General features: G+C 40.5%; 1 protein-coding gene across 1 annotated transcript; it reads right to left on the reverse strand.

Moving 5' to 3' along the window:
• Window positions 1–10929: 10929 nt before the first annotated feature.
• HYAL4 (hyaluronidase 4) lies at window positions 10930–17892 on the reverse strand. The gene is given in 8 exon segments (XM_005031695.2): window positions 10930–10944; window positions 12478–12563; window positions 14049–14051; window positions 15079–15375; window positions 15378–15511; window positions 15513–15851; window positions 15853–15904; window positions 17814–17892. Coding segments are annotated over 8 exon segments (1005 nt in total).
• Window positions 17893–18424: the final 532 nt, after the last annotated feature.

Here is an 18424-nt window from a genome sequence, read left to right on the forward strand (position 1 = left end):
TTTATACGGGCTGGCGGATATCCAGTTCTCCCCGTCCTTCCTTAAGTGGCACGGAGTGAAGTTTGTGGCACACCACTTATGCCCACATTCACTTGTTACAGCATGTACTCTTTGGCAGGGCAAACAAAGCAATCCTAACCTCCCCCGAGTGTTTGAAATCAGGAGGAGCTGAGGGCTCTTGGTATGCAGACAGAAGCACTCCGTGCTTTGTAGAACCACAAGTCCCTAATCAGAGATGTAAAGATAATGAAAACTGAAAAACTCTGGAAGCTTCTGAAGTGTAGGCATGAGTATGCAGCCCAAAGGACAGTCTAAGGCTTGATGTGTGTTTATACTTTTTACTGGACTCTTCTTGAACCAGTGCACTAGGCCTCCATATTCAAGTTAGACATCACTCACTGAAAAGCAATATTAGATAAAGGCAATGGGGATATCTGGGCAGCCCTAGTATAGAAATGTTTTATTTCTGATGACTTATTAGGACTGGCTGAAGCCATTTGGTTTGTTCAGCCCAGAGCAGAGCAGGCTGAGGGGAGGCCTCATGGCGGCCTGCAGCTCCCTCACGAGGGGAGCGGAGGGGCAGGTGCTGAGCTCTGCTCTCTGGGGACAGCGACAGGACCCGAGGGAACGGCATGGAGCTGGGACAGGGGAGGGTCAGGCTGGGGGTTAGGGAAAGGTTCTGCACCCAGAGGGTGGTCGGGCACTGGGACAGGCTCCCCAGGGCAGTGGTCACAACACTGAGACTGCTGGAATTCAAGCACATTTGGACAATGCTCTTAGATGATTTAACTATTAGGTTTCCCTTTGTGGGCTCAGGAGTTGAATTCGATCCTTGTGGGTCCCTTTCAACTCAGGAGATTTTGCAATTATTATATACATCACATCCAGCAGAAGAAGTGCAAAGCTGTGAAGGAGTTGTAGAAGTCCTGCTCCTCGAGAGACAACTGGGTGCCCAACTCTGTGAGTATGAATGGGCTACATTTCTCATTCTGTCTCCCTGGGTAGCAAGCTAATTGCTTAGATCGTGGATCCTGTTGCAGGATCCTTGCTGAACAAGAGCCCCACAGTCACCCTGCACAGCATCACCAGCTTCCCAGGCTCCTGCGCACAGCCTTTCAGCTTGGAAGGGGCTCAGAGGCAGCCAGAAAGCCCAGCACTAGAAGCCAGCAGTGGAACATGACATTACCAGGGCAAATAAAGTTGGGGAAAAAAACAAAACAAAACAAAACAAAACAACAAATTTTTTTTTTTCCTTTCCTATCAAGTCATCCTGGGGGAGAGGGAAAAAGAAAAAAAAAGTTTTGAATGGCATTGTTTAAAAATATGTTTAAAAGTGAAGTCTGGAACAAGAAAAGGTGATGTCACCTTTCTCTTTTCAATCACAATTTACCTTATTTTGGAAGTGGTCCTTTCCTGGGAGATACTATAAAAAAAGTCATAACACCCACTATCTTTGATCATTTCTACATTATCAAAGCTTCTGCTGAGCAAAGAAAAGAACAGAAAGGTTATCTGGCCATGTTTCTCAATGCAATGAATTGATCAATGCTACAAAGCCTATTTGAGAAACTAGGCGATCAAATTCCTCTAGGCAGGTTTCAATAAATATGTGACTCCATCCATGACCCTTTTCTCTCTATTTCCAATTAATATTTTAATGAGCAAATTTTCTTTGAAGATCCTCTTGAGGAAACAGCAAATTTTATTTGAATGGAGAGAAAATCTCTTAAAAATAAATGTTTTATTTCTTTTTCGATTAACAGTTGCCTTGGAGCTTGGTTGAAAGAATTTGATTGATCTGGTCAGAGATATCAAGTCACACAGAAAACCTAATAAAACTGTGTATACTATTCATTAACCTATCCTGAAAAAGGACAGCACATAAAAATGTAAAGATTTTAATGTAAAATTCAGGTACTGCATTATATTCAACAAGTAGGCAGACCATGTAAATAGAGCTTGTCTGCTACAGAAAAAGCAGATTTCTCTTTTGGAGGTTTGGTGGCACTATAAAGAACTTTCTTTTCATAGACTCTGGTTCCTTTATGTTGATTTCTGCGTACCAAGAAAGCTAGCACCAAGCAAATGCTCACCTTCATAAATGCTATCACTTCTTCTATACTCTTTATTTTGCCAGCCAGTACTATAGGAAATGTTCCACATAGAGAAAAGAAATGGTAGATTTGCAGGAGTTAGCAAATACACCAGCCAAGGAATTTTCTGATGGCCACCACCAAGTAGCCCTGCAGCTCAACTGTCAGTGCTTCACTCCTCCAAAGAGTAGACAGGGCCCCAGAGTCCAGCAGTCACATCTCACCCTCACCCTCCCCTTTCCTCCATAGTTTTGCAATGCTCAGACAAACCACCTGGATGTAGCTTGGGTACATGTCGTAGTCATTCCTTTTTCTGCTTGGAACTCACCAGCACGTGAAGGGTGGCAGTGTGGTGAACCAGAGTGCAGGTAGACCGGGGTGCTGGCAGTCCTGAGGAGCACACTCTGTTTGCAGCACTACACCCAAAGCTTGCCTCATCAGTGCTGCCCACCACTGCCCTTGCTGCTCTGCCTTCAAATCCCACCACAGTACACAATGCCACCTCTACCAACTTGTGATGTTAATGGGTTCCTCCAAAGCTCTAGTATTTGCCAAGATTGCCCAGGAGTGGTCACGCTTATGGTTCATTATAAAGCTCTAATATGTAGTTAATGACAACAAATTTTCTGCAATGCCAGTTGGTATTTTAATAACCTTAATAATAGCACATATTAGTGGCATTATTATTTGCTTGTGTAACACCCATCTTCACTGCGCTATGCCAGCAGTAACTGATGAATGCACATCCTAGGAAAATCATCTGCCTGGAGCTGACTTCTCAGGGTAGGGCTTTAACCTCAGGGAAAATAACTGTGAGTTTGGGATGGGTAGGAGAGAGATTTGATGCTCTTTTGGAGTTACATAACTGCTTCCAGATTCTGCTGATGCAGAAAGCAGCTTAAAAATAGATAATTCCACTTGGGTTATTGCTGTGCCGGCTGCTCCAGACTCAGCCAAGAACAGCAGACCTGCTGCACAAGCCAAGCTGCCAAGAGGTAGGAATCCAAGATGGGGAGATGCCAGTGTGCCATCTCCCAGATTGTGTTGTTTTATCCATTCTGCATATGACTGGAAAAGTTATTAGCAAGAACAGATGAAATGACCAGTATTACTGGGTCACTATATCAGTGCTGGAGTGTTTAATGAGCAGCTTGCTAGCAGTCTCATATATTCAAGTACAGGGAAAAAGTAAGAAACTAGGCCAAATATTGCTTTAGGTCTTCTATTTGGCCTTGAATCTTCTGTTTTACCCAAAATATCATGTAATCATAGGCCTTATCTATCAAGTTGGCAAGATAAAACTTTAGGACTGTCGACATCAGAATGAAGAGCAAAACCAAATTCTATAGCTTCCTGGTGAGGTCAGCTCCGGGCAAATACTACAACTACAAGGCTGCTGCTCAAAAGAGGGTCTTCAGCACCTCTAACAGGAACCCATACTCCAGTGATGCTGTGGACTCCCATCTGCGGCAGGTGTTGGCCAGTTTTGTGCTGAGCACTTGGTTCAAGTTCAGCATTTGTCTTCTGTCTATTTGCTACGTGCTTGGTCCACACACTGAGCATCAATGTCCCTATGTCCTACACAGATCATCTTTCACTGGCACCATGCTTCTTTCTCTGTGTGTTTAGGAATTTGGTTAGGATTAGAGAGTTTGTGATAGTTTTAGACACTGTTTTCCTATGTAATACCTATCTCAACCCATAGTAGCTCCCAGGATAATGACCAGTTTGACTCTTTGGCTCTGTGTTGATAGTCAATCCTTTGTTTTTCTCTATCCATCTGCTGAGAGAAATGGTCCCAGCACACAAGTCCCACATGTCTGTATCCCCATTTCATGTTCTTCCTGGTTCCTTTTCCCCTGCCCTGAAATGCCTGTGAGGCCATGGCAGCTGCATCAAGCAGAACCTGCAACCTCTACCTGGGCACCACTAAAACCATTGAGACAATTTTCTTGGCAAAAATTCCACCGGAAAAGCCGAGGACTGAATTGGCAGCTGAATGCTATTTTTCACATACCAACTGAATTTTTTTCCTATTGATTGGCAATTAGCCTGTTCTAAAACACTCAGGGTCAAATTCCCAGCTGGCGTAAGTCAGAGAAGTCCCACTGACGTCTCTGATTTATTTTCCAAATGGTTTAAAAATTCAGCAGGAGCTTTAAAATGCCAATGTTATACATCAAACAGCTGGCTAAAACTCACAAATTTAGCATATTTTCTATAATGCTCTTTGACATTAAGTATTCCTTATGGACTAGATAGAATAAATACAGGTACTAGAGAGAGTATTGTGAAGTCTTTTCAAAAAAAAAAAAAAAAAAAAAGCGAAAGATTTTATTAACATGTTTTAAGGATGAGTCAAATGTGGATACAAATTTTACATTTTGAGCCCTTTCTGTCTTTTATAGACATGTGTCAATTACCATATGGTAATTATGAATTACCATAAAATTTCAGTTTTAGGAGTCCTGCACATTTCTTGTATGGAAGTTTGACACTGCTGTCATGGTGACTGGAAAGATTTTGCCAGCTTTCAGTGTTAGTGAACTTCATCCCTCGTGAAGCCCAGTTCCCCAGCAGGTGTGAGTATCGTCTATGTGCAATTCTCATGACACAGTTCCTGCATTTCTCTTCCACTTCTCTTTTCAGTTTTGCTTCTCAAAATACGCAGCATGTTGCCATCCCAGACAAATGTTCTAATGAAACTAAAGGCCCAGGAGCTGAGTGCCCTTGGGGGAAATTGGGTTGTAAAGGAAGGCAATAGAAGCTCCATATTCTGTGTTGTCTCTTGTTTCAAAGGCATAGTCTGAGGAGATAAACAAACATTGCCAGCACTTATTTCATAAGTTCTGGGAAATCTAGTATCAGGCCTGCCTCTAAGATCTACATGTTTTAGGAAACTGTTGTAAGTCATCTAATTCCGACTGCAGTTTTTCCTGTGCTTCCTTCAGTTGCCAACTAAGCAGAACTGGTTTGGGGCTGCACTTCAGAGTCCATATCCTATTTCTGGACATCAGTACAGACATGCTAAGTTTCCTCCATCTGCTCCACCTTGTTGTGGAAGTGAGTCACTGCTACTGAAGTCTATATTGTAACAAGAGAAGAACATGATATATGTGATGTAGAGAAGTGATATTTCATTCTACCAGCCAGAAACTCATGTAGATAAAGACAAGACCAGGCTGGAAATTGCATGTTTTCTTTTATTTTACATGGATTTAAAATATAACAAAAGATTTTTTTGATTTTAATAGACTCAGATTCTTTTTTTATATATTTAGAATACAAGAGATCATGACGCAGAATATAAAAAAAAAAAATTAAAAGTGTGTTATTTTTATAAAAGCAATATACTCAGGAAACTCTAGAAAAGCATTTTACTACCTACAGAGACACCACTTTCTTCTTAGACCCAGGAGTTACAATTAAATCTTCTGTATTCATGTTGCCTTAACTGAATGCTAGTTAAGTCTAGGTTGTTTTCTAATAAAGAGTGATTTCCTTGGTAGCAGAGACATGTAGTAGTCTTTACTTCAGAAATCCAGTCTTTTAAACTAAGGACATTTCCCTCAATGCTGAGCAGCCATTTCTGCTCCCACTCTCTGGGAGAAACACGCATATGTCCCATTTGCTTAACACAGATCACTCTGATAGATGCAGAGATGACCAGAAAAGATGGGATAATTTTAACAACCTGTGTCCGAAGGTCTGGGAATAGGTTAGGCATTTCTTTGCTGAAGAGCTCCATGAGACTTATTCCATGTTCCCCATGAGGCAGGAAAATGCAGAACTGCTCCAGCCCTAAACACATCTAAAGAGAACCAGTGCTCAAGCCTTCATCAGCCACATCCAGTGAGGGTTAAAGAAAGAATTACATTTTCTACAGTCACACCTGAGGTGCAACTGCAGCCAGTCCTGGCAGATTTCAAGATAATCTTGCTTATCTGCTGAGAGAAAATCCTTACATAAACACATATCTCAGGAAGAACTAATAAGCTCCTGTTTTCTAGAACTGATATTTACCCAAAATCCTAGCAGAAACTAGATTTGATGTCATTATTAGCACATACAGTTATAATATCCTTGGAATAGCAGAACCTTGACTTTCTTTCCAGGAGGCTCGCCTTTACTGAATGTCAGAACTTGTCTGAATAAGGATCTCAAGCATGGTGTTTTGATAAGATGGTGCTGCGACACTTCTGTCCAATATTACTTTAGGAAAGAACTTGAATCTTAACCTCCTGCAATGCGTGTTACTAAGTGATAATTAGATGTTCCAGTTCATGCCACATTTCACCTTTTCCACCCTCTCAAAACAGCTACAAAAAATCCTGAAGAATCAGAAGAACAAAAGTCTATAACAACAGTCAACATCTCACTTCAAAACACTGAGGAAGTCACATATACATGTAGTTGAGACTTTGTTTCCCATAGAAAGTCCATCAGTGAAAACTCATCTGAGTACTGAGTAATCATCCCCATTGATTAATTTCACCAGTTCACATAGCAGAGACAAGCCACGATATTTCTGAATTTGCTACAGGTTTGAATCCTTTTCTTTTTTTCTTTTTCTTTTTTTTTTTTTTTTAATTTTAACTGGGCCTGTTTTCAGAAAATCCTGCATCCTCCCCAAGCGGGAGTCCTGTAGAAAAAGATAAAAGATAAATTAAGATTTAAATATAATTCTGTAATTTTCTTAAAATGATACTCCTCAAACTTCCAGCAGTGAAGAACAAGGTGGAAGTATACACAAAAATATACAAGTCTGTAGTTTGCCGTGTTATTGTCAAGACAGTAACTATGGTGATTAAATTATTCAAGGTCAGCATAAAATAATCTGTCATAACAGCGTACTAAGGCTCAGATAGGTACTTTAGCGTTAATCCCCTCTACATGAAAATAAGAATAACAGAAACAAACATCTAACTGATTATATGTTCTATTCCCTTTGATTTCAAAACAATATACAATTACAATGAATGTGTCATGCATCTGTACAGAGTTTATATGCTGTATCTAATAGGTTTTTTGCTGTGAATTTAACCATCATTTCAGCAAGTTAGGCACCTGAATTATGCTAAGGCAAAGCTATTTTGCACTTGACTGTCAATCTGATACACAGCAAGGCCCCAGCCTGGGATTAAGATCAACATCCAGACATCTGGAACTGGCTGAGTGATAAAGAAAAATCCTTGTCTGCGAGATCAAGCAGCAGAAATGGGCAAGAAGGTACAGCATTACCCTTCAGCTGCCTCCAGGCTAATGTGAGGAAAATGGTTTAGTTCTGAATAAATTAGGATGGTTGAGACAACGGCTGCCTACATGAGATCAGAATTTCTGATTTAATTTGAAACAGTAACTTAACCTTGCTGTTGTTTGGATCTGTTCGTTCAGATCAGAATTTCTGATTTAATTTGAAATGCCTACTTAACCTTGCTGTTACTTGGATCTGTTCCTCGTAACTGGCTACACATGCAGATGGGGTTTGCCTGATTGGATCTAGATGAAGGAACGAGACCATGAATTTTACAGCCTCTTCACCGTATGACTGTAATCAGGTGCCAGCTTCAAACATCTGTCCTTTTCCAAGATGACAGTAAATGGGAGCAAAAAGAGAAGATATCTTTATCGACATAAAGCCAGTGAGAAATATGGTACAGGGTTTTAATACTAGACATTACCACAAATGGAGCTTCTGAATTACCTGAAATTCAGAATCAGTATCAGATTTCCCATTTCAGAGTGATTCATGGAACAGCCTAGGAGGGTCATCAGCAGCCAGTAATGTCAAAGCAGTTTTTCTGTATGTCCTGTTCTCTTTCACAGCTTTTCAATAAGGTTGCCTCTGCTAAAAGACTAGATGTACTGAAAACTGTACCCTCTTTCCAGTATTAGTGAGACACATGCAGATATTTAGCTGATGGTTAAATGGTTGTTAATCTTTTGTTTATGTGAAAGAACACAATGTTATCCTCATATCTGATACCAACAAATATTGTTAAATACCAAATCACAGAGATTATTATTATTATTATTATTATTATTATTATTATTATTATTATTATTATTATTATCATCTAAATGCTTAGTAACCTATCAAAACCTTTAACAACTTAGATAATTAAGATTTTGTTTTAGATGCTTTTTAGATATTTAGATATTTTTAGGTACTTTTTGTATTTAGATACCCATATGGGTATTTTCGAAACTTTTTTTCCTTGCAATGTATGCCTTCATCCATCTGATTTATTGTAGGAATGTTCTAGCACAGAAGAGGCACCCATCAAAGTCTCAAGACCCTTGCAGGGTCTTGTAATTCCCTAGGAGACACCCAGCTCAATGCAAGGTCTATGGAAACCAAGGGAAGCTTAATATTGACTCCATATGGCTTTGGCTTAGACCATCAAAAGACAATTGACTAAAATATTTCCATGATTATCAGCTATCCTCTGATGTTTAATTCCATATATTATTATTTTCATGTGCAATTACTAAGAAATGTTTAAGCTCAAAAGACATGAAATAATCATGAACTGTACTATAATAAAAGAAAGTATTAGTTATACTTAAAAACATTCATTCCTATCTATGTATAGAGATTAGTAAACTTTGTCACTATCATTTAGTGAGTAAAATAACATAAACTGGTCTCTAATCCTCTGCAGGGAAAAAGCCTACAGCTAGAACAATTTGTTTCACTCTGAGTTTCACTCTATTCACTTATTATGAGATGCTGCATTATGTTCTACATGCCATGTGTGATGGTTTTAACCAGGCAGCTGCTGAGAGCAAAGGCACAGGTTTTCAGGCCTATTTAGGTGCCTAACTCCTACTGCAATCCATAAAATAATTTGGCCATCATAACAGTTCTGACATGCCTAAATCTTAAGGGTATTGACACCAAAAAAGATTCCACAGTCTGAAGTTTAAGCATTTTCTTTTTTTTTTTTTTTGGTTGTTCTATGACAGTTAAATCCCAAGATGTTTTCAAATACCAGCACATTACCTGATAATTGTGAAATACAGCCAATAGGAAACATAGGCAATAGGAAACACAAAGAGACAAAAACAGAAATCCAAAAAGTTATAAAACTGAAACCAGAAACACTCCTTACAGGAGCAGAGAAGAGAGGGTGGTCTGATCACAGTGGTGCAGCTGATAGGAGTTGATACCTGCTCTCACACAGCCTGAATCTCTGGCCTCAAAAGGAGAGGGACGCCAGCAGAAGAGCCATAGGCTGGTTCAGCTTTTCCATTGAGAACAGTTAGCATGTACATGGGGTAACCTGCTGTGGTTTGGGAAGTACCTCATCACTGTACCACTCAGCAGTTGGTCACTAGCACACCACAATGTGTGCTAATTTGTCCTCACAAAATCATCTGGGCTGCCCATACGATTTAAAAAGAGAAACTGAAACTTGGTAGATACTTCTGAAATAGCTGAAAATCAGGTTTTGTTCCATTGGTCTGTGCTTTGCTGGTTACCTTCCTGGGCTGTAATAATTAAGAATTATAATTCCCAATCAAACTTGGATTTTGAGGTCTTCCTCTGAATATATAATAACAGGAGAGCACTTGAAAAATTATTTATGTTGTTGGGGGGAAAAACAGACAAACAAGTAAAGATAACTTGTATCTCTCAATGGAAGGAAGCAGTACAGCAGAGCTGTTTTGTACTCAGAAAGGCATCGTACCTCTGACTAAAGAGGAAACATGGCCCAGATCCAAACCAGGACTTACATGCCTGGCTTAAAACTGAGGTGGGATATAGGCACCTCTGACCAAACTGCCATCTCTAACAGCTACTGCTCAAGTGTGACTTCAAAAACAGCTAAACCCTACTGATAAACCCTAAAGTCATCCTCAGGAAGTGCCCCTATCCCCACCAAATATGTTTGCTTCTAATTTAGTTGTCCCAGTTCAATTGATATATTGGGTGAGAGAAACCTGGGCCTGGAGAGCTGGATCCATGCCAGAATACTACAGAATATAATAACATTTACATAAGCTGCATTAATGTAGTGTAGGCAGGTACAACTTTATCATATAGAATAATAGAATCATAGAATATCCTGAGTTGGAAGGGACTGATAGGGATCATCAAGTCCAACTCCTGGCTCCACATAGGACCACCCAAAAATCATACCCTGTGTCTGAGAGCACTGTCCAAACACTTCTTGAGTTCTGGCAGGCTTGGTGCTGTGACCACTGCCCTGAGGAGCCTGTCCCAGTGCCCAACCACCCTCTGGGTGCAGAACCTTTCCCTAACACCCAGCCTGAACCTCCACTGTCCCAGCTGCATGCAATTTTTTATCCTATTAGCATGTCTCTCAGTCCTACATCACAAGCGGAATGCTAAAAAAAAAATCAATCAGAAGATTTCTACTTTTCCTATCAAGAGTGTGCTTAAAAAAAATAATAATTTTTTTTTTGAAAGATACAGTCTGAATTTCATTTATGTATTTTCTTCTTTTAAAGAAGGATCATTCAAAACTCAATTTATTTCTTATTCATTGGCTGAGGTCTAGTCCCTGTCTCCTTTAATTTAAAAGGAATTTAAAATATTTCTGCAAAGGAGTTCAAGGAGTTCTGTCAAAAAAAAAAAAAAAAAAAAAGTTTTTTTTACATGCCTTCAAGAGCTCTTTTAAGATAGTGTTTGTTTTACAATAATTTGTTTAACACAGCTATTATGACAATAACTCACCAAGGTTAGATATGAGGATAATAGTGTATGTTTGAAGAATTAAAAGCTGCTAAGAGGTGCAAAACCACAAAGCTCTAAGTCTGATGATCCTTAAAGTTCTAGAACAAAATGGATAATGAAAGCCAGTGGGAATTACTGCTTCTTTGCCTGGGTCAAAAAGAAAAAGAAAAAAAAGAAAAGGAAAAAGAAAAAGAAAAAGAAAAAGAAAAAGAAAAAGAAAAAGAAAAAGAAAAAGAAAAAGAAAAAGAAAAAGAAAAAGAAAAAGAAAAAGAAAAAGAAAAAGAAAAAGAAAAAGAAAAAGAAAAAGAAAAAGAAAAAGAAAAAGAAAAAGAAAAAGAAAAAGAAGGGAACCCATCTTAGGTCTCATAGGTCCCTTATTGGTTTTGCAGCTATTTGTCTGTTATTTTTTCAGCTATAGAGATTCTAATATAAAGACAATTATCTCACATATACTTTATGTGTGCATATGAATATTTATATCTTCATATACCAGTAACCAAACAGTTTGTAATTGCTTCACACAAGTAAATTCTCTTTCGGAAATACTTAACCCCTTGAAACTAACCACTCTATTTTTTTCTTTTTTCTTTTTTTTTCAGTCTGAAAAATATGCAATATGTAAGCAGCCCACATTAATGAATGAATTTGGGATGAGTTACGTGTAACTAATGTAAAGGATTGTTAGGAGATTTTATACAGAAAATACAAACCTTGTGGAAGTGCAGAATTTTGGAAACGGCCTTATCAATCTGCACTCCCCAGAAAACATTGCAGCCTGTAGATGTAGAAAGGATCTACGATGTATGCTAGAAATGCAGGTGCTGACAGCATGGCTGTGTGGCAAGAGCATGGGGGTCTGGAGCTGATGGAGATGCTCCAGGGGCTTGCTTGTGTCACTTGACCCAGCTGGGAGGAAGTTCAGTCCTCCTATTCACATGGACTCTGACAGAAGTCATGGCTGAATATTCACAAAAATTGGCTGAAGTAATTGAATTTGCTGAGGAACACTGAACACTTACCTTCAGCCATTTATTCTGAAAATGGCTGGGTTTTCTTTACTATCTGCCAGGAGAAAAGTGGCCCAGAACACCCACTTCACACAGCTCTGAGGACAAAGTCTTTTCTCCTGACAAAAAATGTGGCTGTCTGAAGGCTTCAGGACACGTTGGGGCTTCAGACATAAATCTTTGAGTTTAATGTGGTTAAGTCTGATATCACATGATACAAAGCCTCTCCACTTGATCTAAACGGCCTGGTTCACTTTACTTGCCCATGCACAGGCACAGATAGAGGTCTTGTAACCAGACAAATTGCTAGGCAGCACTGCTATACCTAGTCTGGGCTGACTGATGTGCAGGTCAGGCCCTAGCAGATTTCCTGGTGTTTTATCCAACTGGAAAGGAATCTGACGAGGGTGACAAATACTGAGGAACCGTCTCCCAGAATGCCTGGTATTAGCCATGGACTTCCTTCCCTACCGCGGGGTGGCCCGTAAGCCTCACAAGGCCTGGTTGAACCAGGAAGAATGGCGTGTTGTGTGGTCATCCTGGCTGGGGGACAGCAGAGTGATTAAGCAGTCAGCTCTGCTCTGCTGACTGCTCAGAACTGGTGCAGTTAAGGTCTATTAATAGGGTAAAATGAAGATCTCGCACACTGCATTTAAATCAGGCACAGGCTTACTTCTGGTGAAGTTAAACTCATCTCTTTCCAAATAACAATGCCTGCAGCTCCCAAAGCAGCACTCTCTCCAATAGTGTTAATAAGATCTCGCTACAGCAAAGAGTAAAGACATCACTGTCAGGGTAATTCGGCATTTCACAGCCTTTCTAAAGCAATCCAATGGTTATTTATGTGACACTCCTTTGGAGTGCATTTTCTTTTCATACTGGTTCCTATAAACCAGTTTTTATTGTGTTTCAAGGCTTGTTGTCTAGAGTACAAAGATTATTAAACATAAGCCAATCTTTGCGGACTTAGCTATTACCTGAGATACCCGAGAATAAACAAGTGAGCAAACACTGGGAAAAGAGTGCATTTTAATTCACTTTGATGAAAAAAGCAATTGCAATTATTTGATATCTCATTATTACTAAAGACAACTAAAATCTTTTAATTAAAGTGGAATTTTTAACATGAGAATTCCCAAAAGCATTTCATTGGTTCTGGTTTTGCTGATAAGAGAAGAAGAGAGACATTCTGCCATGTCAATCAGCTATTTTCCAGTCCCACTCCAATTTGAAAGCTGTGATTCCAAAGGCATGCATTGTTCATGCTGCTTTCCCTAGGAACTCACAGTTTCTTATAAAAACCTAGAAAAGGTTACCATAAATAGACACACACTATAGGAGGGTGAATGCTGGCATTGTGCAACATTAAATGAAAGAGAAAATGTGGCTCTTGATAACTCTTAAGAATTTCAGTTTGTTTTCATGCTCTATGTTTGTTTCAGAAAGATGTCTTTCACTACGGTTTTCCCTCAAATTGCAGGCTCTAAGAGAAGGGTATTAGCTGCATGGATGTTTATCCCTAATTTAACCAGTGATTAAGAATCAGCAACAAGTAAATTACGATGCCACAAGCACTGAAGATGAAAGACCATTGATATGCAAGTGACTCCCTAGATACCGTGATAGATTTAAGGGAGATTGAGGGCCACATCACATGAAGAATCAAAGTAGAAAATCTTCACTGGAATTGGCTGCCTAAGGGGGAAAAGAGGTGGAAACTGGGCATAAAATGGCAAGGGGGTTACACAGCAGTCTGCAGCAGTTCTTGATGCCCGTCTATCTTCTTGCAAAGCTAAGGAAGGGCAAGCTGGATAAAACCAGCAAAGCAGATGCCTATGCCTCCTTCAAGTCTGTCTAGGAATGAGATGAGCAAATAACTCTTCTGCTTTGCAGCAGGCTCCCTGCTGAAAGATTCAGTTATCCTCACCGTCATCGATCCACATCTTTCAGAGTTAGGTCAAAAAAGTGGTCAGGTATAGGAAAGGAAGCTCCCTAACTCAAAAGCAAAACCCAAAGAAAACACAGCATGGACAGTCAGAGGTACAAAATAGCATTTTCTGTCATCACTGTATTTTGTCCATATGTGAACTGCATTGTTTCCAGTCTGCCACTTGATTAAGCTGTCACACGTGGTAAATCAATAATACAGACTGTGCATGACCACAGAATTTATATAAATAACATGTTTTACTCCTCTTCCCCAAGCCCACTCAGATATGCAATGGCCTGCCCATGTTGTGGGACCCTCTCCCACTTCCCCCATCCCCAGCATATGATATGGACTTTGTCCCACAAGACACAAAGAGGCCCAAAGCCAGGTCTTCAGGCAAGAACAGGCATATGCTTTCCACCTGGAGTAAGTGGGTGATGGCAATGCTAGGGGAGTAGTGGGACCTACTAGGAGGGTGAGCTAATTCTTCTTCCCAGACAAGCTACCAGCTTCAGATTCTGTACCTGGGCTGAAAGAACGAACTCAGCCTTTAAGAAGTGAATACAGCTCACTTGCTAAACTCTGAAATACAGAATTTGAGACCTGCTGGTAGAGCAGCCGGTGTCTAACAAGAAGAGAGAGATTATGCTGCTTTATCACAGGAAACCTGCTGTCTTCATCCAATTTCTAGGAGGATGTCCAGAACCAAGTAAAGAAGGGCTAGGTTAAGACATTTGTTTTAAAAACAGTTGTGTGCTTGTGTGTTTGCAGCTGCTGTGATAAGTACTCCATGCTTCTGGTGCACTGTTTGTCTATTCTGAGGTAGGCATGGAAATAAATTACATGTTTTTGAGATGGAGCCATGTGTCCATGACTCCTGGTTTCAATACCTAAGCTGAGTAAATTGCTTAGTTGTAACACTGAGCAAGTTGCTAACATCTCCGCCTCAGTTTCCTTTCTATAAAAGGGGCAACTATCTGGGGATTAGTTAGTGATTGCATACCTGAGAAGAAGAAAGTACATCGGGGGGATTAATGTATTAACTGCATCCTACATACTACATCAGATTGCTGAAATCCTTTTAATCCATTCAAATGCATGTTTGAGTATAGCACAGTGCTGAAATAAAGCTTTTTTTGTTTGTGTGTGTTTGTTTGTTTGTTTTTTAAAAAAAGGGTATTTGAGACTGCATTTTTTCTTCAGAACATTGAGCTCTTCAAGCATGTGGACAATTAACATGAACCAGCAGAGCTGGAGCTGGTTGGAGGTTTTCCATCCCAATGTACCATCTGTAAGAACGGTTAAAGCATAAACGCAACCCACATTGTTCCAGCAACAGCTTACGACAGAGAAAAAAAAATAAAGGTTCATCTCCATAACCTAGTCAACTATACACAAATACAGGCAAAACACAACCTTTGGATGTCATGGAGAAAATCCTTATGGATTTATTCACCATAAATTCAGAAAAGTGCAAAATGTTTTCACTGCTTCCAAGCAATTTCTTAATGCTGATGGAAGGATACAGGGCTGCAGCACCATCCCAGAGCCAGGGAAGTTCATTGTTCCCCAAAACTTCACTCTTTAGGCAGGAACCAGAGCACTTCTTAACACAGAAATTGCAATTGTGGCAGTCAGGGTTAAACAGCATCCCTGCAGGCCCCTTGTTCTGCTTTTCATTCCTAATGCAACTGTTTCCTTCATAAAAGCTTTTGCACTTTTTTTTAAGGAAAATCTGACTTAATGTTCAACAGCAGCTGCTGAAAAAAATCCCTTCCATTTGAGAAATGAGTTTCCTGGCCTTTCTCCTGTAAACATCTTTTGCATCCCAGTCGCAGTCCCACTGAGGGCTCCAGTATTCCCAGTCTATGGCTGCTAATCCATGGAAGTCCTTAGCTGGGGTGGAATAGTTAATGTCACAGCTGCCTTTCTCCAGATGAGTTTGCAAACTGAAGTTCTGTGATCAGCCGCCACTAACAGGGATTTCCTGTAATGTGTACTGAGGATAATAGCCAAGCTTATTAAAATAAAATATGGTCACGTTCTGCCCTCTTGCTTTAGTTAATGGGCTCCCAGTTACACGGAACATTTTCAGGTTCAGCACTACCCTGAAGGGAGCACAGGTCTCTCGGTGCGTTCCAGGCAGCTATAAAACATTTCCTCTCCAAAACTGGTGGTCAGACTGGTTTCACGGCAGGAGAAGCCTGGAGGAGTGAGATGCACAGTCGGGCCAGGGGCTGAAATGTGAATGATGAATAGTAGTACTCCATTTCCAGGGACTGTTTTCAAGACTTAAAGGACAACATGACATGGATCTTCCAGTTTGTCTGTAAAACATAACAGAGGAGGCATTAATACTTATTCCATATACATCTATATGAACTGTCATCAGCCATATCTAAGAAACAAAGTGGGCATGATCTATACCAAACAAAGTGGTAGATTTTCAGAGTAAGATCTGTGTATCAGCCCACAGTAGCTTGTCTCATCAGTCCAGGTCTTACTGAAATCATGGAGGATGCTGCCATCACTGCAGAGGGCCCCAGGGTTCCTTAATGGCTGTGGCTGCTGTAGATGAAAAGGTTGATAAAGAAGCAGTTTCCTTATTCTTCAAGCTCTCTTAGTAATAATAAAAGCAACTATAAAATCAAACCTTAGCTTTTATCACTGTCTTTATACTTTGTGAACATCCCTGACCTGCCTAGTACAGTGTCACCCAGAGATAGTCCAAATAGCTCTAAACAAGCACACATATTTTACTCCCATAGTACAGTAACATAAAGGGATACAAGTTCAGACCCCTGACAACAATAAAGCAGATCCATGAAAGCCTGCTCTGAGCTATTTATTAGCCTGGCTGCACTCTCACATTGAGCTAGCGCCTTCCAGACCAGCTCTGGTAGCTCTGCACAGCAACCCATTGTGCAATGTGGACTTTGATGCCAAAGCCTGTGACCACTGCTATGAGCGGAATCATTAGTCACAAGGTCCCTGCTGATTATGTGTGTGTTAAGCAGAAAAAGATACCAGAAGAAGATCAAATATATATATATTTATATGTAAGAAGGAAGAAGAGAAAGAGTGAGAAAGAGAGAGAGAGAGAGATGACCATGAAGATGGTCATCAACCTGCCCACCACAAAAAAAATCAGCTTCTGACCAGTGGCATACCTGAACTTGGTTGAATCAGTGAGCCTGAGTTTTATACACAAGGGCATAGAAACCACTAAGAGCTTAAAGCATTTGTTATATCTGTACAATACCAGATTGGTAAACAGTAATAGAGTCTTCAGCTGTGTTCTCCTTTGCTCACGTAGCAAGTGACCTCTTATAAAGACGTTCCCGTGTACAACAAGGGTGTGTGTCTCTCTGTGAGGATAGCACTGCCACAGCTTCCTCTGCTTTGCTCTCTCACCAGTACAGAAATCACCCACTTGGTCTTATGAACCTTCCAACCCCAGGCTTCCCTTGCCTTCAAAAGCCTGCAGAAATCCCATGTAGCCATATAATCAACTCTGGGGGATGATCATGGATTTGTATTTGAGTCCTACTTGTTGTTCTTCTTCCTCAGTCCTTGCCTACCTGTTCGTTTCTCCTGGGACCGTGACTCACTGGAGGTTAGAACCACAGGTTTTATGTGGGCAGCCAGACTGCTACATATACTAAGGGGAATTACAACTGTATTCCTACCAGTCATCTGTATTATCCTTCCCTTATCTCAAACAACAAAAGCAACCAGATATATCTATGCACCTGGGACAGCTTTATGGGCCTCCCCACGCTCCTATTTATTTGCTATTTGCTAGGACTAGAAAGACCTTATCTCAGGTACCTGCAAATAAATAAATAAATAAATAAATAAATAAATAAATAAATAAAGTAAATAAAGCACATTAACATCCAAACAGCCAACCTAGATATTTTAATAGATACTTTTAGGAGATAGACACTGTGACGTCAGAGAGATCAGAAATGTCCTAGGTGCTCCTTCTCCTTCTGCTGACCATGCAGGCAGTTCCCAGGACACAGCAGTGCAGTGTAGGCATTGCAGAACTCAACATTTCATCAGAGAAATCTCACCTCTGGAGGCTTGCAGTTCATTTAGTGCAGAGGAAGCCCAGGTTTTCAAAACCACTATCCGTATATCCACAAGTAGCATGGTGACATTAATGGGCCTTTTTGAATACAGCTTTAATGAAAAATAGCCTTATTTGCTGAGTATCTTCTCTGAAAGCCTACACCATACCAAGAACTCAAAGTGTGCCCTGCGTGCTCCCCTCTGTCAGCAGAGACATCCCTGTGCCAGAGCATCATTGCTGAGCAGCGTTCCTGCAGCTCTCAGAGAATCAGAGCTGTAAAAAATCCTGCCAGAGGGCAGCACATCCCTACAATTATTTTTTTCTTGAATTGCAGCACTCACTTTTAAATTGCAGCGTGTTAAGTTGCCCCTTTGAGATCTGTGCCACTGTCCTGCCCCCCTGCTCCCGCATCTGTCACAGGCTGGATCGGGGAGGTGCCAACAGCAGGGTTGTTCCTGGAGTGATTTGCCCCAGGATTCAGGGAGGACTTCCCACACAGGCCCTGTCTGCCTTGATTTTTACATGCAAAGGCACAGCAAGCAGCAGAAAAAAAACGCCATGGGGGACTCTCACGGAAAGATATTTCTAGCTGCTCTATTGTTAAAGAGGAAA

The sequence above is a fragment of the Anas platyrhynchos genome, chromosome 1 (assembly GCF_047663525.1).
Source record: "Anas platyrhynchos isolate ZD024472 breed Pekin duck chromosome 1, IASCAAS_PekinDuck_T2T, whole genome shotgun sequence".
Lineage (NCBI taxonomy): Eukaryota > Metazoa > Chordata > Aves > Anseriformes > Anatidae > Anas > Anas platyrhynchos.